The sequence below is a fragment of the Pundamilia nyererei genome, unplaced genomic scaffold (assembly GCF_000239375.1).
Source record: "Pundamilia nyererei isolate P.nyererei 1_Seehausen unplaced genomic scaffold, PunNye1.0 scaffold00040, whole genome shotgun sequence".
Classification (NCBI taxonomy): Eukaryota; Metazoa; Chordata; class Actinopteri; order Cichliformes; family Cichlidae; genus Pundamilia; species Pundamilia nyererei.
Window position 1 is genome coordinate 848873 of NW_005187441.1, and position 23520 is coordinate 872392.

Sequence of the window (23520 nt, forward strand, 5' to 3'; positions counted from 1 at the left end):
TTATTTCTGAGAGCAAATTGGGCAGTAATCATTTTCCAGTGGAGATTTCCCTGCCTCTAATTGTTGAAGATGATTTAGTCATTATCGGAATGCTGGCTACTCTTATCAGTCATCTCACAGGGCAAATTTATCTAGAGATTGTGCTCAGAGACATTAAGCTGGATATTATAATGAATTTTTAAAGTGATGACTCATGGTGTTGTCTTAGTCTGAGTGTTTCATACACGCGTACTCTAGCTAACAGGTGAAATGAAGCAGAAATGTGATGAAATGAAATGACGTGGCACAGCCTGAGAATATTTATCAAGATATTTAATGGAAAATAGTTGTACAAAACAAAAAAAAAAAAGAAGTTGTGCACTTATTTGACAGCAAGTTTAAATCAAACCACCATTGACACAATTCGTTTTCAGTGCAGTGACTCTTAGCGGTGATATGTTAAAAGGATAAAATGTTTCATTAATGTCTTCCACGAGTTACAAGGAGCTTACCATAAGAGCCTGCAGCAGATCGAGATTTATACATTTTATTAGAAGCGCTACAAAAATATCACTCATCTTATATGCAAATTCAGTTACACAGTTAATGAGCACGGAGCAAGCCACGTCCAGATAAGGAAAGGTAAAAATACAAAAAAAACGGACGAAGCAGTGTGTTAGCAGAATGTAAAGGAAGTCCAAGCGACTAAACATCAAGGACAAGAAGAAGGGGGTGTTACTTCCTTTTCCTGTTTGTCCACTTTAGCTTCCCGTCTCTCTGTGCTGGAGCAGTCTGACGGGTCAAGGTGATCCCTCTTTAATTTCCTTCAGCTTGATCAGCATGTGCAAAATGCGAGTCAGCTCTGCTTTCATAGCTTTCAATATACTTGATTGTATACGTTTGGCACGGAGTTTACTCTATATAATATATTTAACTTCATTTAATTTCGACATCATAAAATCTTGTGTCCTCTTCTTATACACTGCGACACACCAGCAAATAGATACACGCAGCTGGAAACAAACGCACAACACACAAATCTCCCTTTCTCAAAAAAACAAGCCCTATTTTTTTTTTGCATTACAGCTTCTGATTACATGAATCAATATGGCAAAAATTTCACTGATGCACACTGGCGGCCCAGGTGACAGCTGATATGTTTCACAAACACGCTCTCTTTATGTTACTTGCATCTGTACGGTTTTAAACCGCGCCTATCATGGGATTCTTCCGTCTTGGGTCAGGCTGTCTTTCGTCACCGTAGCGATAGCGGTCGGGGCTGTTGTAACGCTCCTTGACGGCAGGGTTTCTCTCTGGGCTGGTGTAGCGGCCGGGGCTGGCTTGCCGGTATCCGTCTCTTCTCCCTACGGTGTCGTAGTACTGGCGCCCTCTTTGACCCGCGGAGGGTGACGGAGGGACGTCCTGTCTTAAGGCAGCACGGTGCTGCTGTCCTGCCTGGGAAGAGGGGTGGTAGCGGGGATTGTTGAGCGGCTGCTGGGTGCTCAACTGAGGGATTGGCAAACGGCCCGAGTTACTCGCACCTGGAGCGTCCTGATAGTGGTTGGGGCCGGAATCTCTTGGCACAGGTCTGGAGTGGGTGGGGTAATCATATGGATCCCTCCTGAAAGGAAAAAGATGGTTGCTGTTAGAACTCTGTTCGAGTCCTGGCTGCAGGATTGTTAGACGCCAACAGTCAGGACAGACACATGCATTTTACATACAAATATAGATGTATGGTTAACAGGCTAGAGATGTCAACATTTAAGACTAGTTTAAACTGGTTTGGAGATGTGGACGTGCCAGAGATTTGGGCCTCCTTTGTGGTAAGCCGCCTTCTGTTATTCAGTTTATGTGGCGAGGCTGCGGCCTTGGCAGGAATGACTTGTGGGGGGGAGGCCGTGGATGGAGAGATGCCAAGAGATAACAGCAAATGCCTTGGTAAGCATATATGAGGTTGTGTGTGTGTGTGTTTTTAGCTCGTGTGTGCAGGAATGTGTGTATGTGTGTCCCTCGGGTCTGCAATAACGAGGCAGCCAGCTGGAAGTCTCCGGTTCCCTCCCCACTAGCTGTGGGTGATTAGGGGCTAAACCCCAGGGTAAGGCGACCCGCGGGGCTCGGGGAGACGGAAGGAGAGAGAGAGTGAGACTGGAGAGGGAACTAGAGAGAAAGTGCGAGAGAGGGGGGTGAGAAAAAAAGAGAGACACACAGGAGAAAAGAAAAGGGAGGGCTGATCACCTTTCATTCGGGCCCAAATGTTTTCCGTCTTATGTGCTGTTTCCAGTGGTGAGTGACACACAAGTCAAGCTAGAGCGAGTAAGCAAATCTAAAAGTCAGGTCTTCGGCAGCCTAGCTGTAAGGGAAACTCTCCTATTTATAAAAGTGGTGAGGTGCAAGAGAACTGTCAACATCTTAAATTATACGTTTTGGCATTCAAATTATATAAAAGTCATTTTGGCAAACATCTCATTTAAACTACACATTTTTACCATATGTTCATATGCTGCAAAAAATCCTTTGGAACTTCCAGGATTCTTCACATTGATTACTTATAAAATGTGGCTCATCTAAGTCAGAATTTCTAGATCAAAACATGCCTTTACTAGAAATCAGTACTCAGGATTACATAAGGACCTTTGTGCTAAAGACGTCTCAAAAGTTACCTTGAGTCACGTGTTCCCATTAAGGAGGTAGTTATTGACAAAGCTGCGCTCTCACTAAATACTGGGCAATGTCTTGAGCCCAACTTCTTTCACAATACCTTAAAAGAAGCATTAAAAACGCTACATCAGCTAAAGGTATGACCTAGGTGTTCATCAGTCCATGTGGGAGACGTTATGCAAAGATCTGGAGCATGTTCTGTGGATGGATTAGACAAAAGCTGCAAAGGTTTCAGAATCACCATTACGCCAAGGGATTTTACTCAAAAAGAAAAGACTAACAGAAGTTGTGTAAAGCCACAAGATGCACGACCCAAGAGATAGAAGAAAGTTCTACCGGAGTTCTGACCTTTACCTGGATTAGATGCAGTGACATGACCTTACAAAGGCTTTTTAATCAATACATCCCAAAAATACTGATAAACTGATAACCCAGAATTCCCCCTCATTATTGTGCAAGACTGATGGGAAACTGACTGAAGCTGTTACTGATAATAGAAAGTCTACTAGTTATCAAATCCAGAGTTCACTCCCTTTTTTACCTGTGCTTTTCCATCCAACACAGTGAGTAATTACTCAGTGAGTTCAACAAAGACATGACAAGAGAGACGAGGCAGTACATAGATCAGTAGTGTGTGTTGCCAAAGAAAATTAATAATCTGATTCAGACTGAGATACAGTAGGCTGTATTTGATACTTTCGTTGTGTGGACATCACAAACAAAGTTGTAGTTGTTATTCTTTGTCTTAATTTGCACAGTGTTCTTGGAGCAGGGATGCAAAGTTGATGCCCTCATAGTTTAGTGTCTACGCCAAGTGGATCAAGGACACATCTAAAAGCTGCAGGACACTGTTCCTTGAGGCCTGGAGTTCCCCCACCCTTGGTCTACACGGTCAAGACCATGGGGTAACAACATAACTGGCAGGCACATATGTCTCCACAGAGCCTGTAGTTCAGCCTCTATGACGAAATATATACATGACAAACTTATGACACTTGGACCTAGGTGGACACAACATGATGCACTCTAGTTTGAAAACTATAACACTGGCATAATTCCTTCCTTGATTATGGAAAACATGTTGCTACTTGCTACTTTAAGAACTGCTCTGACCGCCACATGAGCAGCACAGTGCTGGCTATTGTTCAAATTGCTCTGGTGGTATATCAATCAGCAACACAGAACAGCCAAACAGATTTAGATATTTACTTCCCACCCTTCAAAACTGGCTCCTGCTGCAGTTATTATACAGAAGCCTTGAGCTTAGCCTTTCCCTTGTTCTGTAATCATATCCCTCCGTCTCCTCTGTCCACTCCCATGAGTCGAGCTCGGCACCTGTTGACTGGCCAATTAGAAGGACTCACTCACCACAGATTGGGTAGCGCACAGCTTGGTTGTGAGTGAGTGTGCGTCTGTACTTGTGCCTTTGCAGACTTCCCATGAGGATATTCATGGACTGCGGTGACGTGAATTTCTCTAAGTGTGTGTCCGTATATCAGTACGGCGTGGGCTGCGAGGCTTGACCACCCAAACAGAGCAGTGCGACAGGATACACAGGTGGTCCCAACAATGAACAGCACTGCTTTGTCAGTCAGTAGAGCCAAGATGGAGTTGCACATGCACAAAGACTTGCACTGCCAAGGCTTGAGATAAAGAGCAAAATAGGGTTGAAAAGAGAGAGAGGAGAGAGAAGATTCAGAGAAGTAGAAAAAGAAACAATATGAAATGAAGACATGGGGGAGAGAGAAGCAGAAATAAAATGTGGGTAAAAACAACGTAGTCCTGCTTGGAAAGCTCTGCAAGGCAGGAAAGGAAAGGGATAGACAGAGAGGAAGCGAGCCGAAGGTCAACCTCCTCATTAATCCAGATTAAATGGCGAAGGCCACCAGGGGAGGCGATGAGAAGGAATGGAGCGATACGTGGATAGAGGGGGGAGAACACCTGGGTCCTCAATCCGGCTCAGGGCCACCCAAACAGACAGGAACCACCGCTGGCTTCCCCGTTCTTCTTTCATCGCTCCTTATTTTTTCCCTCCCTCTGCGATCTTCAATTTCCACATCTTTCAGACGAGCATATTCATCTTTCTCTTCTTCTCCTTTAGGCTTTACTTGTCTCTCCATCGCCTATATAACCTCTCTGCTTAGTAGCAATTCAGGAAATGTAATCACCTCGGTCCTCTTTAAGATAAGGCCAAAGCAGTATTAGAACAAACAAATATCACAGTAACCCTTCAGTGCTACACTAAAATTGGATTTGCTGACATCCATTTATTTTCAGTGCTAATATTTATAGCTGTGTAAAATTTTAAAAGCTAAATAGTTAAATTATCTCATTCTGCCATGTCCATTTTCTAAGAGTTCAAGTAGGAGCGATAGAGTTCTCTTGGATGCTGGGATGGCCTGCTACCCCTGCTCCGTAGCGGTATACACCACAGAGCTACCTTTTTATGAATCTACAGGGTGGGCCATTTATATGGATACACCGTAATAACATGGGAATGGTTGGTGATATTAAAGTCCTGTTTGTGGCACATTAGTATATGTGAGGGGGCAAACTCCTCAAGATGGGTGGTGACCATGGTGGCCATTTAGAAGTCGGATATCTTGGATACAACATTTTTTTTTTCCCCCATAGGAAGAGGGCCATGTGACACATCAAACTTATTGGTAATGTCACAGGAAAAACAATGGTGTGCTTGGTTTCAACGTAACTTTATTCTTTCATGAGTTATTTACAAGTTTCTGACCACTTATAAAATGTGTTCAATGTGCTGCCCATTGTGTTGGATTGTCAATGCAACCCTCTTCTCCCACTCTTCACACACTGATAGCAACACCGCAGGAGAAATGCCAGCACGGCATCCAGTATCCGTAGTTTCAAGTGCTGCACATCTCGTATCTTCACACCATAGACAATTACCTTCAGAGGACCCCAAAGATAAAAGTGTAAGGGGGTCAGATCGGGAGACCTTGGGGGCCATTCAACTGGCTCACGATGACCATTAGTGGCAGTTTTCTTGCATCCACATTTTGGCAAATCCAACACTGAGCCAGTTTCACGAAACTTAGCAAGCAGTTTGCTAACTGTAGCATGGGAGATGGGTGGTCTCGCAGGGTGTCTTGCATTGAAATCTGCTGCAATGACCCGGTTACTGCGTTCACCAGATATCAACACAATTTCGATCCGCTCCTCACGTGTTAACCTCTTCAACATGTCAATGGTTGTGAACACAGAGAAACTTGTAAATAACTCATGAAAGAATAAAGTTACGTTGAAACCAAGAACACCATTGGGTTTTTCTTGTGACATTAACAATAAGTTTGATGTGTCACATGGTCCTCTTCCTATTGAAAAAAAACAAAAGTTGTATCCAAGATGGCCGACTTCTAAATGGCCACCATGGTCACCACCTCTCTTGAGGAGTTTGCCCCCTCACATATACGAATGTGCCACAAACAGGACTTTAATATCACCAACCATTCCCATGTTATTACGGTGTATCCATATAAATGGCCCACCCTGTACATAGAAGTGAACAGGACTAGTATTAGCAGTTCCAGAGAAGTTAGCACCAACCAACTTATTGATAAGTGCTTTGGCAAATTGTACTGCTCATTCCAATGACTGACTGAACCCCTAATAATGACAAAGTTGCTGGTTTCAGGCAATTAGACCTGAAATCAGGCAACACCAGTAAAGGACACTGGTTAAACCCTTTACTTCTAAGGCTGTGAAAGCACTGTATGTAAGCAAACATAGATGTGTTAGTAATGACGTGACTGTCTACCACCATTTGACAGCATGTATCCGTGTGTGTGTCCGGTCAAGCAGCTGGGGGATTAGGGCTTCTATGGGCCTCGGTGACCCTTAGGGAATTTCTCATCCCTGGGTCGCACAGCTGGCTCCAGCCTGGTTGGGAGACGGACGGGAGTGGACGTCTTCAACTCCGTATGAGTTTTTGTGGGTGGTCATAACCTGAAATGTCCTCAACCAACTTTGGATTTATGCAACATTTGAATTTCACATGAATTATAATTGAATTTAGTGGAGCTAAATAAAATATTGTGAACGAGAGAGCGCGAGCCAGAGAAGAGTGCATGGTCGTGTTTGTACATTCCAAGCGTCAGAATGAGATCCCTGTTTACTTGATAACTTACGTAACGCACTTCATGGGCCTGTTTGTGTGCAACGTAGCAAATGAATACGGGGAGACGGAAAAAGAAATGTGAGGCCTAAAAAAAGAGAATAGAGGCCAACAATGTTGAGTTTTAGACACAACTTGCATTAACTCAGATGTAAAATGATTTTCTTGTGTACCGATTAACCCGTCTCATGCTAACGGCATAATGCCTGTGCTGCAGCTCAGTCAGGACAAAGGGGAAATTTCCTCCATAGCTCTTACTTTTGACTTATTTCAAAGTAAAAAAAACCCAAACATGCCAAACATGGCAGATTCCTGCCGGATTAAAATGTTGTTTGCTGTCGGTAATGACAATTAGAGGGGCTCTGCCAGCACTGCTAATCTGGTTTGAAAGGAGCTTATGACAACGAGAGACAAGCAGACAGTAGGTGTGTTTCCATTCAGCTGTCAGGAAAGTTTCACACACACTTTAGAAATGTCAAAATAAAAAAATAAAATTAAAACATCACATGCAAATGAGAGTTTTCCACTTGCGACGTGGAACAAATAAACAGGTCTGAATGAATGTCACAAAGGAGAATGGGAGACTTTCAAGAGTGATTTAGTACATGCCAGGCTGCTGTTATTACCACTGAATGTGGTAGCAGTGATATTATTAAGCTGCCATTAGCCTCAGTAACTTACAGATGACATTTAACAGTGTGCCAAGTCACGTTTGATCTATTTGTACAATTTGTCATTATGTTATCCTTATTTATTACTTATTATACCCCCTACTCTAAAAACGACCACAAGTGGAGAAGAAACAGACACTTTTAATGAGGCAAATAACTTAAAAGTCCATTTTTATTTTTTGCTTTCCCAGACTTTTTGGCCATTGGTTGCTCATAATTTGCCTCAAGTGACCTCAACTGCTCATATGATGATGGGACAGAGCAATGTCTTACAGAGCCTTCACACCTCGGCTGTGATGACTCGCATGATTTAATAGTGGGTCAACAAGCCTCAGGGCCCCTTCGAAGAAAATGACCCCCACATGGGGTTAAATACTTGGGACTATCCATCAGTTGTTTCTGAACTGAAGAAGCCTCTTGGATGAGAGGCCAAACGTCTTCCCGAACCAAAAAGAAGTCCAGCTGCCATCATTTCAAATAATTAAGCTTAACATATCTTGGACGGTTGAGAGCCTACATGGACAAGTTTCTAGAGGCTGCTGGCTGCTATCAGGCAAAACTGGCCAAACAGAGTACTGCACCAAAATCCTCCTTGTGAGTGCTTTGGTCACTAGTAGATACACATGTGTGCAGTTTGCATGGAAGACACAGACTTTACTACAAACACTTGGTAGCTACTAGCTGAATGGTAGTAAAAAGCAGAGAAGTTGGTGTGTTTCATGTGAACTATTGGTGACGCCAGAGATCCAAACAATCTCGAGAAGATTTTCGCCAACCAGTCAGGGAATGCACATTTTTCATTAGCGACTGGTGGTTATTGGGGTGTCACTGAACAATTTCTAGGGCTATCTAAGGCTTTAGCAGCTGATTCAGAGTGACTGACATCAACTTTAGAAACACTCGCCAACTGGTTGGGGAATACACATTTTTTCCTCTTACGTAAACTAGGGGCTGGCAATCTTCACACCAAAAGAGTGTCAAAATAGGCATTTTAGCCCCTCCTACCAAAGAAAATGGGGAGATAAAGAGCTGCACATGTGTGGGGCGTGGATGTCACATTCGTTTTTTTTGTTTAGTTTTTTAAAGCTTGCACGAGCAACAGCTGAGGGACTAAAGGGCTGCGGGCTGTCGACCTCTGACTTAACCCTCTACTGTCCCATGTCTAAAATAGCAAAAAAGTAACGTCAAATGGTTAGCAGTCAAGCGACTTCAAAACCTCAGTTGTCTTGGTCTGTGCATGATCCACTAAGGAGCCACTGGTTGTATGGTGTGCCACCTCTCGTCTCCACCCTCATTTATGTCTAGTTAGCCTTGAAAAGCTAAATTAGCAAGCTGCTAACGTTAGTCGAGACACTTGCAAACATCCTGATGTTACTCATAATTGTATCTCAGCCATATACAAGCTTCACACTGTCACAATGCTTTCACCTTGCAGCACTTCTAAAACTGACATTTGGATGTTTCTATCTCTATACATCAGTGACATACTGCGTGCTGTACACACACGTATACTGAGTGTCGGGATACCACAGTTTCCCCACTCTTCCTGCTTATAGTGCCTCCTGTTTTACTGACCGCATTTGCTTCCTCTCATCAGACTTTGGGTTTGTTATTTTTTTAGTTAGGCAGCCTAAAAATGGTTCTGGGTTCTTCACCCTGTTGCACATGCATTCCAAGAAACATGACACTGCAGCTTTTATTCATTTTTCAAAATTCCGCCAAGAAGCAAAAACGAAAAAGAAGCAAAATCAAGCAAAAAAAAAGGAAAAAAAAACAAAAACAAAGAAATGGTTCCCCCCTCCCGGAAGGAAAAGAACTGTTGTCTCTATTTGAACAAGAGTGGAAACCATTTAGAAATCCAGCAAAACACTGTATCTAATTTTAATGTTACTTTCTTCAAATGTGATACATTCACAATTTGAGAAAATGGAGACAGTGTAAAGTGAGGTGAAAAAAGGCTGTCTGCGTTGAAAGAAGAAAAAAAAAGACAGGCTATGTTTAGCAGGAGACAGGCAGAGAGACAGATGAGACACCCGTCTGTCCCTCTGAGGTCTATATAGAGCAACAGTGCAAGGTGTGATGTGAACCACGGGGACCACGGGAGTGGAAAGCTGTAATGACACGCCATCTAATACATCTGACTCACACTTGGAGAACATCATCACCATATACCACACTCGCAACCACCCTCTGAGAGCCTGAGAGTGTGCGTGAGTGTGTGTGTGAGATAGACAGAGAAAATGATAGAGTGGATATTACATCCATAGCTATGCATGTGAATTTGTGCTGGGAGTGCATATGATTACATATTCTGCAGTGAAAGAAAAACAGGAGTATCCAAGAGGGACTGTGAGAGAGTGTGGCCATTTAGACATCGCTTCTGCCGTAAGATGGCGAAGAATGTGTGTATGGGGGTAGGCGCGTGAGGGGGTTATCCTACACCTGCCCCTAGGAAGCGGAAGGAGGAAATTATTAACACCCCCAACTGCCAGTGCCTTATTAGACCCCCCATACTTTCACCATCCTGCTCTCCCTCATTTGTCATAAGTGCTGTACACTAAACAGCTGGAAAACAGCCATGTGTGTATATCAGACACGCGCGCACTCCGACTCCAAAAGGCAAAAAGTATGATTAAAGGTGGAGAAACAGCACTCTTGTGTACAATAACATTTGCATTAATCACAAATAACCTTTAAAACATGTAGATAATAAAGGTAAATTTAAGGACTCAATGTAAATTTGTATTATGTAAAGGACAAAAAGGGTGTGAACTCCAAGGACAGTAGTTAGAAATAAAAGTTTTGCATAATCTACGCTAATGCGTACTTTTCTCAGAAATCATAAAATACCATAAAAGGAGGCCTCTGTTATTTAAAGCTGTAAACTATTATGGAACAGCCCACAATTTTACACCCCCCACCCCAGATATGGTCTCTGATTTAACCACAAATCTATGAGTAATAAAAAAGAAGGAAAAGGAACTGCACCTCTTCTGTTTCAGGGTTACGTGGTAAGGTATTCACAGAATCTCAGAAACTCCTATTCTCAACACGAGAATGCCAAGGACGCCGCTCTCAACTCACAATAAGCCACAAGCCAGTTTTCATCAATACAAGCTAGACAAATAACTGCGTGCAGCTGGCTGGTTTTTTTTCTTAACAATTGAAATTTTTACCAAATCACCCCAAGTGCACGGTCCTATATGGAACTGTACAGGTGACTTGCCTGAGGAACTATTCATCATAGACTACAAGTGATTATTTTGCACTGACCCTTCTCACTGAGGGGACGTGAACCAAAAAGACGGCAGTGAAAGCCAAAGTAACGCCTCAGTCTCCTGAAAACACGGCTGTTAGTGTCTGCAAACTCTCAGACACAATCTCACAAAAAAGTCAGCTGACTGACATTTGCACATTGAATCTATTAATGTTCGGATAGCGAAGATGAGGGGAGCATGCAGATACATATGCTCGCACATCTGCCGGTTTTTGCGCTCACCTGTTAGTCAAATGATGACAAACAGGCATGAGTTGCATGCAAAATACATTAATTGCTCTGTTAAAAAAAACCCAAAAAAAAAACCAGCTGCTGCATCTCACTGCCAAACACACCCACGCACACAGTCATTCGTATGAATGTCTGCGCACACTTTTTCTGGGTAAAAATGTTTATTGTGTCATAATTTGCAGAGGTAGCAGCAGAATTAGAAGAAATAAGACCCCAAACAGACTGAAATGGCTTTAAATCAGGCAGTGACATCTGTGCCTGCGTTCTCAGGTTTCTTTATGATACGTTGAGACCTTAGCCAAACTATTTCCTCTGGTCCGAACAGACTGGTCATCAGTTATTGTAAAGATTGTTTATTTAAAGGATGTAATACAGTATATTTAGCAGATTGACATATTCATTAGTGTATGATGCATTTGCCAGAGTCTCCAAATTTATCCTCGTCCACATGCACGTGCGCAGGGTGGGAGCGCTAATGGCACTGTGCTGAGCTGAGTGTTCGACACAGAGCAGGCCCGCAGCACAGGAAACCATTAGCCACTCTGGTCCTGGGTGCTGAGGCAGCTCTGCTAATCAAACCAGCCTATGTCAACAACAGCGGTCGAAATTGCCTCTCACCTGCACGCACGTGCTTTATTTAAATGGACCCGTGTTTACACTCGCTGCTACTATATAGTGAGGATGGGTGGCCGGGGGGAGTAGGAGTGTGTACAGTATCGGTGACAGGTAACGGTGGGTCCAGGTGCAGAACGGGACCTTGGGGTTAGCAATGAGAAGGTGAGGAGAGACAAGATGCAGCAGGCACAACAGGCTGTATGTAAACTAAGAACAGGCGCTTTGGTAAAAGTCGCAGCGACATTCGGTGCCCCTGTTCATCGTGACGGTGATGTCATGTTTCTGGGCTCTATCATTTATTCGTCTGAAATCCAAAGCATTTAGCTGCTGCTGCTCCAGAGAAAAAAACCCCAAAACAGTCAATTTCCCATGGTAGCAAAAGTAGAAGCTATTACTGAGGCAGTCAAAGGTTGGATTTAGTTCTTGGACAGTACTGCAGGGTAACAGAGACGTGCAGGGGGAAAGCAGTAAAGCAACACTTGATGGCAGAAGCAGGTGAGATTTCTTTTTAACTAAACACAGAAACTTTTAGGCCCTCTGCAGCACATTTCTCTATTAGCCCTATCAGTGCGTCCACTGGATTGCATTCCCTTTTATTCTGAGTAAAGAGGAGAGCATTTGAATTCACGGTGACTCCCGCCTGTCCGTCTGCATTTGCGGACTAAATGTCACGCAGACTCGTACATGACAGACTTTGTATTTCTCACCGAGCTTAAAGGCACCGCTGTGGCATCAAAGTGTATATATCTTTTGTTTTATTTATAATGCCATGATTTCATTTCCCCCCTTCGTGCGCAGGGCCTGAGAGAGGGATGGGAAAAACAGAAGAGAAACAAAGAGAAGTGAGAGACGTATAAACAGAAGTGACGGAAGAATGCAGACAAAAGGATTGATGGAATCAGGGGGGAAAAGCTGAAAAAGTGGAGTTATTGTAAACAGGTAGAGCCGCCGGTGCCTCGGCTGAGCGTGCGACAGAGCTGGTTAAAGCCCCTTCATTTCCTGCTGCTGATTCCATTACAGCTTTCTGTGTCTGAGCGCAAACGCTGTTAGCGGGACAAACATTTCTGCCTCTGCACACCAATGGGCCCACTCCGTCTTAAAGGCCCCCTAAAAAAGGGAAGGGTCAGTGCACCTCTTGGGAAATCAGTCGAATAATCCCGCACAGTGCTTCACACACACGCACACACACACACACACTGCTTTCCATACTCTTGGGCTGCTTATTTATTGGTATTATTTAACAATAAAGCGAGGGAGGGGTGGGCCGCACAAACTTCTAAACCAATCGTCTCGGTTACTGAGCCATTACCAGCTGTTATGGGGCAAATGCGGGAAAAAAAGCACAGCGGAAATAAGAACTCTCTAGAACCCGAGGAATGAAATGACCTACGGAGACAATATACTTTAAATGAGTTAGAGAAGTTTAAAGTGAGTCATTCGACAGCTGGACGGCAGCGGGTGGGACACAGGTGATCGCTCCTGAAGCTGGCAGATGCTGAATTGAGGTTTAATAAAGAAGGGACAGCAACAAATATCATTTCTCCACTGACCTTGAAAAGGCCGTATAAATTCATCAGGAGCTCAAAAACTTCAGGCGCTAACAATATTACTGCAGTAAAATGATAATACACTTGCAGAGCGACTGTGTGAGACGCGGGACTCGAAGGTTTTATATCCAGCTGGAGAAATAACAGTGCGGCAGAAATAAGTGATTAAATGTGACAATTGTTTAATACAGTACTTTTAGCTCAGCACTTGAGCCAGCCCTCATTTGTTTATAGCTTGCAGGGGAAATGGGAAATAAATGCAGCAATTTATTGAAATGAGAGCAAAGATACTCATTATCTATCATTGGCCTTTTTTAGAGACTGGACAAAAAAAACAAACATGTTTTGTGACACGCTGCTAGTAACAATTGCCCTCCTTCTTAAATGATGAATTAGCTGTGATTAACCATTTTTTTTGAAAAGCTGAGCTCAAATCCACCAGTCACATCCAGGCCTGAATACTGTTAAATCATGAAATCACTTAAATAGAGCCTGTCTGACAAAGTAAAGTAGACCAAAAAGATCTCAAAAAGCAACATATCGTGCCACAGATACTGTTGAGAAACAAAGTCACTGAAATTCATCAGTCTGTCCTGCAGTTCATGGGTTATGAAGCAGGACAATGATCCAAAACACACCAGCAAGTCCACCTCGGAATAACTCAAAAAATAAAAAACACAGTTTTTTGGAGTTATAGTCTTAAATCTGATTAAGCTGCTGTGGCATGACCTTCAACAGGCTGTTAATGCTGAAAACCCTCCAGTGGGTGAATTACAACACTTCTGTAAAGATGAATGGGCCAGCATTCCTCTACAGTGATGTGAAAGACTCATTGCCAGCTATCACAATCGCTTGAATACGGTTGTCGCTACCAAGGGCGGCCCAACAAGTCATTAGTTCTAGGGGGAAATTACTTTTTCACACAAGGCCACCTGTAGGTTTGAATTACTTATTTTCCCTTAATAAATTTAATCATAATAATTCAACAAACAATTAAACAATTAAAAAAATTAAATTAAAATTAAAATTAAATTTTAAAAAACTAAAGTTTTGCACAAGACATTTGTGCAGTACTTTGTTAAAAAAAAACAACAATAACCGGACATAACCGGAGTGAAAAGTGCTGAAACATGGTGGAGAAAGCCAAGAGGCTGTAAAGCCAGGAACAGAGCATGTGCACTTTTCATGAGGGTCAGTTGAGAGTCCTTAAGGGACACTTTCCCACATAGCAGCGGATACTCAGCATGCTAAGGACAATCAAGAAGTTGGCCCCTGGTTTTTAAGGAGGAGCAGAGAGTGCTTGTTAAGAGCATACAGGATTCAGTCACTTGTCAAGTATTCAAGCATGAGGACATCCTTAGAACGGCTAAGTGCAAACACAGGTGCAGAGAGATGAACTTGCTCGAGGTCTTCATGAGTCCAACATGTCTCACACCGGTGAATGTTGTTTGAATTTGGTCGTTTAATTTCGTCTTCCTCCTACACTTACTAGGAAGAGTAGAACAAATGTCTACATTCTTATGTCCAACTGTTGCTAGTTTCTGCTCAGCTCTACCACATGTTACAGGTTGTTCCCTGACCATTTTGCAGCATATGTTACCCTCACCTGTTTGATCATTTAAGAGACAACGAGGTGCCCTTTATTGGTTTTCCTTTGGTGAGGGAAGGGAGGCAAACACACCTCCACAAATACACTGTTGGGGGATTACTGTGGCCAGATGGACAGTTTTTACATACTGCCCAACCTCTGTGTCCTTCTCAGTGGATAATTTCCATTGTTCACATGTGAGAGAAGCTTCACTGTGGTTCCTGACTGAAGCCCTGTGCTCTCTTGACTCTCTGGCCATCGGCTGCACATTAATCAGCCAATTATCAGCCCTGGAGATAAACGTTGCTACGCCAACCTGGCAACCTAATCCAATCACCTTGGGGAAACGGGTCACGAAGGCACTCTGATTGGATAACCCGGGGCTGGGTCGTCGCGCCTGTGACCCGCTGCTTTGAATTGGTAATGATGTTAATATTCTCCATATGGCCGCGTGTGTGTTGGGCATTCGTGTGTGTGTGCCTCCCAAAGCACGGGGGGGGGGGAATCTGGAGGTCGAGCTGCACCCCGTGTTAATGGCCGGTGGAGAGGGCGGTAAGAGCCAAAAGCAGCACTATCCTCCCCCTGGGGCAAACCTCTCGATGCTGCCATTTCTAGCCCTCTTTCCAAATCCTCTTTGCCAGACTTCAGCTTCTCTTCTTGGCTGCCATGCAGTAGCCCTTAGCACTAAGCCCCATATTTTCCCAACACAATAACCACAAAGTGCCAACAAACATTCAAGAGTTGGAAAAAACATTAAGAAACATCTTCTAAACTTAAGTGCTTTCATTTGGAAAACTGTAATCTGTTACCGACGACTGAAAGCGAAATATTTGAATTTCTACCTGAAGCCCTTAATGCCTCCACATCACCGATCCTAACTCCTACCTCTCCTTTCCATATCCACCCATCTGTGAGATGCTTTTATACATCTCCTGGACTCTCTGTGCACACACACCCACACACTCACCTCTTTCCCTCCCACCCCTCCAGCTGCAGCCCCAGCCGGCTCCACACAAAGGCAGGCCAAATGTATGCTAATGAGAGCCAGGCCAATGGTGGAGCCGCACTCATTTTGAGAGGAAATGGCTTTCAATAATGGCGGCCCCCGGGGGGATTTTGCACAAAGTTCAGCTCCACTTTGAAAAATGCATTCAATTCACTGCTGTGTCTGCTCTCCCTTTTTCTCCTGTTTTTCCCCCTCACGATGAAAAAAAAGAAGAAGAAGAAGAAGAAGAGGGAGGAGGAGGAGGAGGAAAGAAAAAATAAAGCACATTCCGGAATATATTTGTGCCCCCCTCCTCCTCTCGCCTTGGTATTTATGCTAGAGAGAGTCAGAGGATTCTTGGGGACCGAGGAGCTGCGATTTATCTTTACAGAAACATCAGAAACAAAAACACAAACATGTGAGTCTGAATAGTGTTCAAACTCTATCTGGCACTTCTCCTCTGCCTTTTGTTGCTCTGGCTTTTTTTTTTCTTTTGCTCTGTTGCTGATTCAAATGTCCCCAGAAGCGTGTTAACTGTAGCATATGCATTTCAAGTGGATCACATCCTATGGGTCTTGGGCCCAAAAATACTTCAAAGAGGAGATGAAGAAAGTTAAATAAGAGTGAGGGAAATTTCTCGAGGTAATGAACATTATTTGAACCTCACTTGTTGTGTTTGTGTCTAATTACGAAAGCCAGAGAATCTGATGGAGGCCACTTTAATATAAAGCATCTGTTATTATCATTTATATGCTCTAAAAACATTTTAGAGCAAGAGACCACTAAGGCGGTACAAATGATTATTTTCATCATCGGTTAATTAAGTTTTCCTTAATAAAAATGTCAGAAAATAGAGAATAATTACATAGTAAGATTTCCCAGACTTCATAAGATCTTTAAATTGCTTGATTTGCCTGACCAACATCTAAACCCACATACTCAATTTATAATGACTCAGCCCATCTGTGTAATTAAAATATGGCCAGTTTCCCTCTGTAGGTTCATCCCTTTGCGCAGTGCTGCAGCTATTTTCAGATCACTCCTCGGACAACTCATTCTGATCCAGGGACTTGTGTGTTTGTGACGTCTGCTGGGCCCCATCCACAGCGTCAAAACAATGGCCATTTATCTCGAATTTCACTGTAGGACAGGGGCAACATCAAAGTCAGGTCAGGTTGATGCAGAAATGGATGTTTGGGCTCGGAGAAAGTTTGAGGTTCATGATGAAATTGCACAAAAAGCAATCTAAAAATAGCAGCTGTGCTGGAAGGAGTCCAGATGTGCACAAGGGGGCGGTCTTGAGTGGGAGATTGGTCAAACTAAAATCAAATGTGGTTGCTGATTTGTTAAGGTCAGTGTTGGCAAAAAAAAAAAGAGAGAGTAAGGTATGACACATTTCTCCAGTATGTTCACTAATTACTCGCCAGAAAACGTAATGTGTTACAGTACTTGTTACTTTATTTTCGTGTTACTCTGTGAAAACAACCTGAAACCCATTGTCTCATAATTACCAGTTGACAATATAAACCTGAGGCCATATTACATCATCACAGCGACTACTGTAGAGCAGACAGAGATGGAGGCTATAAAGCTACAAGCGAGACTGCTCATCACTGCTTCTGTTACCTTGTGAAGTTCAGGCTCTGGCTGCTGGGCTGGGGTCAGCATGCACTCAGCTTTATCATCACTCTGGGTTCTGAGCTAGCTTAGCGTTAGCATGCTGTCTCTGCTTGCGAACAGCTGAAGTTGTGCTAGCAATATTGCTGGAAGCAATTCACTATTGCATCTCCACTTCTCTGGTGCCGGAGATCATTCCACCATTTTCCACATCCCGGCATATAAACTGATGCTTTCCCTGCCCGAGTATTATTTTGAACTTCCGAGTGACTCAGGAATGACTCAAGATCTCCCAGAATAGTTTTAGTCTATGATATCTATCCATCTATTTATCCACCTATGAGCTGAGAGTTAGACTTTTAACACTATCATGTGCTGCGAAACAGTAATTGTTGGAATATTTCATCCTTGGCTGGGACAGCGTTCACGCTTTCCCGATAAAATCAAGTTCCCAATAAAGCATCTTCAAATTTCTAGTGTTGCCAAACAAGAAACTCCAAATCCAAGGAGATTCAAATCTACACATCCAAGATGCTGAAATGACTTAAAGTTGTTTTACTTTTACTTGCCAACCTGACCGATGGATTATCACAGTGCAATAAAAGGGAAGCTTTGGTCTATCAAAGGTCATTCAAATCTCCTTCAACCTGCCTCCATTTGGGTTTGTCCCCCTAGTTACAGCTGGATTATCTCTCTATCCCTGCGCAGCTTGGTTATGTCCTTCTTTCTCCTTTGCTTTCTCTCTCTCAGATTCTCAGTGCGCCTCGTACCCCCAGAGCTGGTGCTGATGTCTGCGCTCCCTGGTGCCTGTCATATCAGGAGGGGCAATAACCCGTGAAATGACTGTTCTCTTTTTCTCACTCTCCTGCTCTCCATCCCGGTGTCCCCTCTTTTCCTCATTCTCCTCCTCTCGCTTTCCATGCGCAGTGCCACTCCACGCTCCACTTAGCTGCCGGGCCGCGAACATCACGAAAATGGCGTTTGCTCAGCATGAGCATACACACGCTTACACGCATAAGACAGTGAATATTCTGGCGTGGTTGGGCAAATGTATATGTGCTATATAGCTTGACAAGAGCACGGTTAAGCAAACAGGAGGAATGTGCAATTCCATTAAACCCACACTAGAGGTTATACATCCTGCATGGGAGCAAACCATCCTCCACGATTGTGTGTGTCTGTGGGAGAGACATCCTTCTGCCTGTGCCCTGCTCTCTGGAGAGCTGATCAGTCCTATTCCTGGGATGAGTAGACACTCCCAAGGCAAACACTCCAGATTTAATTATAAGCTCCAAAGAGGATTAGTCTGTGCTGCGCTCTGTGTGAGTGTGCGCTTGTGAGAGTGGGGGAGACACAAAGGGAGGGAGTGGCAAAAAGTTAGCCCTTCATTTCCTGCTCTGAAGAATAAAACAGGCACACACACACACAGCTGTCTCACCTGGGCTGTGTGAGGTACTGTCGGTCTATTTCTTCATACTGGTGGTCAGGGCGAGAGTCGGGTCCTCTGGGTGCCATCTGCGAGGAAACACAGGACGAGCAAAGTAAGTAAACAAATCAAAATGGCCCAAACACCGAACCCACAACGCCCTCGATGGAAGTCACCTGAAAGAATAAATAAAGTTTTAGGCCTATTTAAGGAGCTAAACCCTGCAGTGCAGACCACACATGTCCTTAGGCTACATGTTTAACCTCAGTAATATTTCAGTAGTCCGGTGGTAATTTAACTCTGTTGATGTACATTAAGCATTCAAAGCACACGTGCTTTCGTGTGCAGCCTTAAGGTTTCAGGATAAACAAAAATTAGAGAGCGAGGAGTCGTGGAATGCCCCACATGTGGTAACATAAACACTCGCCTCCAAGTGGATGCTGTACCCCTTTGATAAATGTGCGTGTGCGTGTGTGTGTGTACAGGTCTTTCAAACATGCCAGCCACGTGTAAAGAAAAAAAAGAAGAAGAAATTTAAAGTATGATTTGAAAAGACGGTTGATGTGTTTCTCATCAGAGAGGCCATCACCAGGAAGTGACCGAATGATTAAAGCCGTCCACATGCTTAGGCGGATAAATTGGCAAAGACAGTTTCCACATGGATTGGTACACAGCCCTGCATTTTCAGGTCAACTTTTCATCCTCACTGAAACACCGCAGCAGAAAAACAATCAGCTAAATTTCTTCCCCCCCTTTCTTTCTTCAAGTCTCTCCGTTGTTTTCCTGGATAACAGGTTATCGCCTGCTCTTTGTAATTACTTACAGAGGAAGGGAAATGTGAATAAATGTAGAAAACCCATGATGAATACAGATATTTCCATACAGGGCATGAGAGCCAATTAAAAAAAAATAAACATGCTATGTTCATTTTCTTATGTTCCTGACCACAATACAGACTTGCAGGTCACTGCACGGTGCACTCTGCTCCCAATATTAGATTTTTGTCCATCTGCAACGACTCTCGTAGATTTCTTTCTGAATGTGTGATCATGTAAAATGTGGCCTTTTATTATGTAGCTGTTTCAGTCCTTGCATGTTTCTTTTGGTTGAGGTCTCTCTGGAAAGAAAGACCTTGATCTCAATGAGGCTACATGTTTAACTAAAGGATATATTAATAATAATAATAATAATAATAATAATAATAATAATAAGGAGGTGTGCTAAGAAGCTCTTATTTTTTAATCATATTCACCATTTCATCCTTTGTACTGGAAGCTGGAAATTGACTCGTGCTGGACAAAAGCATTTAAAAATGTAGCAGTGTCAGTTTTTGTACATGATATTGAAACACTGCTGGAGTACATGGAAGAAATCTGTTAGCGTGACATGTTGGGACTAAAAAGTAAGTAACAGGTTTGTAAAATTACAGAAAATGGCTCAGACGGTCCTGTAATAATTAAAATTTATGCTTTGGAATCACCATAAAAACATATATCTCAAGTATATCTGTATTTCTGTCATCTCATTGTTTATCTATTATTTATTTACTTTGGTGTACTATTAATGAGGAGGTCTTTAATGGCAGGAAAAGGTCTAAAACTCATGAATATACAAGTTAAAAGTCTAAAATCTATGCCCCTCTGCCTAAGACATCAAGTGGGACAGATTGGAGTCTTTGGCGGGCTGATTCTAGCCCCCAGACCTTATGTTTGACACCCCTGATCCAAGACATTTTTGGATTTTATTAAGGATTTGTACAAATGAGGGGAATTTGAGATGCATCGGTGTTTTAGCACAGTGATTGCACCATAAACACCATCATCCAACTTAATTGGAGCTTAAGTCTAACGTTTACCATCAAATTTAGCTGCATACAAGTGCTCGTGCTCCAAGATCGCGACAATACAAATGGTTTTAAACAAGCCGCCCCTGAGGGCACGAGAGGAGGGAGGAGTGTGGAGGCAGAGACATGGGGAGAGCACACAATTTCAATTATCTGCATTCTGGACTCAGTTTTCACATACAAACACAGGCTGTTTACCCAATCGACATTTCAATGGTCAAACGTTCCATCCACCACTGCAGCACAACACGCACGCGCTAGAAAGCTGGTCAAACACACAAAAACAACCATATGTACAATAACTGACATAAACAAGCTAATCGTGAATTTGACAGATGCTCACGCGGAAATCTGAAAAAGGCAAACAGCCGTACGTTTGATCCAGGCTATCAAAACGATGCAAGCCAGCAAACGTACACAGCATTTAAAACCACAGACACACTATGAAAAGAGTCCGCATGACTTCATGCAAGACCAGTCTATCGCTCTGTTTTGCATGTATGTATGAGTTCAAACTCATTCTGCATGTCAATGCTGCAGTGGCGCATTACCAGATATCATTAGCATGTCTCTGTAATGTAGAGAGCTCTAATGCCTCTGAATGGGAGCCAGGAAGTGAAGCACATCAGAGCTATGGCTAGGGCAAGGCTGCTACTTGACTCGCTGAAGTGGCTTTGTGCCTGTGTGTGTATATAGTATGCTAATATTGTGCTAGTCATGAGGGCTGTGTGCGCGTGTGTGTCTGTGTGCAGTTTTAATATAATGTCAGAAAGTGAACTCTCCATCTTTGGATGGCAGCGTGTGCGCGAGAGAAGGGGCCATTATGCAAAGAGATGCATAATAATGTGAGGTAAAGGGGGCATTAGCAGCAGCAAGAATCTGGGACTCAGGTGGAAGACCTTCTGTGTGTGTCTGTGTGTTGGACAAGCCGTAATACATCTTCTGACTGTGAACAGACAAAAAAAAGGGGAAGAGGAGGAGGAGAAGCAAGAGAATGATGAGGAGAGGAGGAAATGTGTGTTTAGATAAAATGAGTGAAATTCTTTGTCCATTGATTGTATTAACATAATAGCCTGCAGCCAAAGGTCTGGATGATCCCTTTATTAACTCACAAACACACACACACAAACACACACACACACACGCAAACACACCAGACACACATTATGAATGCCTGTCATATGGATGCTTTTCAGACGGAAGCCCATTTCCCCCTAAATTAGACAGCCGGCTTTAGTGCCAGATGATGTGCCTTGAAATACTGCTGTGGTGTACACAGACACATACATGCAAGTAAACAAACACACGAAACAAGTCTCGGTCTCACCATGGCAACTGGTAAAACAGCAATATGAAATTCATCTCGGTTAAGAGGGGAAATGCAGCAGTCAGACTTCTGAGGAGGCGGTCAGTGAGCAAAAGAACTTCAGAAAGGTGGAGAGGGATCAAATGCACTTTTCCTCAAGCATCATGGTGATGAACCTGACGTCTTCATATAAAACACTGTGTGTATGTACAGCATGGCTGCTGCTGTGCCTGTGCAGCTATCACTGCCAAAGTTAATGTCATGTGCAGGCGGTAGCTGAAAGAAAGCCAGATTCTGCACATGCACACCAATGACAGGGAGTAGTGCCATATGGTGAAACTAAAGGGGGACCTAATAATGCTTTACCTTATTTTCTGTCATATTTACACTGTTAGTGCAATAGTGGGTGCTCAGATTAAAAATCAGAAGTAACTGCCCACACAGAAGCTCCACCCACCTGCAGTTTAAACCTTCTGAGGGGCAGCCAATCGGAGGAAAGCTGTTATAACCAAGGTGATGAAGTATGAGGCCCAGAAGAAGGGAGATTAGTTTTAACCATGAATCATGCAAAGCTACTGTAATGAAGGCCATGGAAAAAAACATGAAGGTAGTAAATGAGCAGAATCTGCCCCCCTTTTAATCTTGCTTGCACTTCCTCTGTGTTCATTTGCATTTATTTGTGTGTAGTTTGCACTAAAACCTTACAATAAGAATATCCAGAGACTGCTTTTTATACTCTCTCATCGTGGGAAAGCAAACGAGCTTAAACATAACAGAGGATATAAAGTCTATAATTGTGTCGAGTCATCGCACGTGCCGCAGTTCGCCAGTTGACAAACGCTCGCAATGACAGAATGGTTGGCACGTGCGCGAGTGTGAATGAGCAGAATGCCACTTTTCCATTTTTCCAAATTAGAAAGCTTTGCCTTGACAGTGCCAGATGATACGCATTGAAAAACACACACCACTCAGCTCTAGCAGCGCAGCTGTCGCATTCATCAGAAAGCATTGCCAGAGCTCAGGAAATGAATTTCTTGAAGCACTTTTGGCTGTGCTGGAAATTTGTGATGTTCATATATACAATAAGCCTCAAATGAGAGTCCAAGTGCTTTGACACAATGCCTGAGCAGCGCTTTCATTCTCTGACTGAGATGCTAAGATTCGCCTTTTCCAAGACGCTTTACTCCGCCGTCTCTTTTCAAACTGCATAATTAGCCTCCTGTATTGCCATCCATCCATGCTTTTCTTCCTCCCTCCATCCATCTCGGATGCTAATTAAGCATGTGTCTCAGTAGGAGCCTGTGCCTGGCACCCCATGCCCACCTCCTGTTGGCAACATCACCCCGCGAGCCCCGCATCCGACTGGCACGATGAGGCGGAACCCACCCGATATCCATCCTCTCTCTCCCCCCACCCTCCCTAAAAATCACTGTGATGAGATTTTGCTGACTCCCCCGTGGGAGGAGATAGAATAGATAAGAGGGAGAGAAAACAGAACAGGGGAAAGAAGCTGTAAATATGAGGCACATGTAGAAGAGAACACCAAACAAAGCAGGAACCTGTGAGCCAAAGAGTATCTAACTACTGCTGCCACTAGTTGCTGACAGCTGGAGTTTTAAACATAAAGACACCT

General features: G+C 43.4%; 1 protein-coding gene across 1 annotated transcript in view; it reads right to left on the bottom strand.

Annotated features, from left to right (window-relative positions):
• Positions 1 to 310: 310 nt before the first annotated feature.
• The window catches only part of LOC102209165 (partitioning defective 3 homolog B-like), a 100674-nt gene continuing 77464 nt past the window's right edge, over positions 311 to 23520 (bottom strand). The window contains exons 10-11 of the mRNA XM_005730904.1: positions 18751 to 18827; positions 311 to 1600 (exon numbers count right to left, since the gene is read on the bottom strand). Of these exons, the coding sequence (XP_005730961.1) occupies positions 1183 to 1600; positions 18751 to 18827 (495 nt within the window). The 3' untranslated portion in view covers positions 311 to 1182. The remainder of the gene's footprint in view (positions 1601 to 18750; positions 18828 to 23520) is intronic.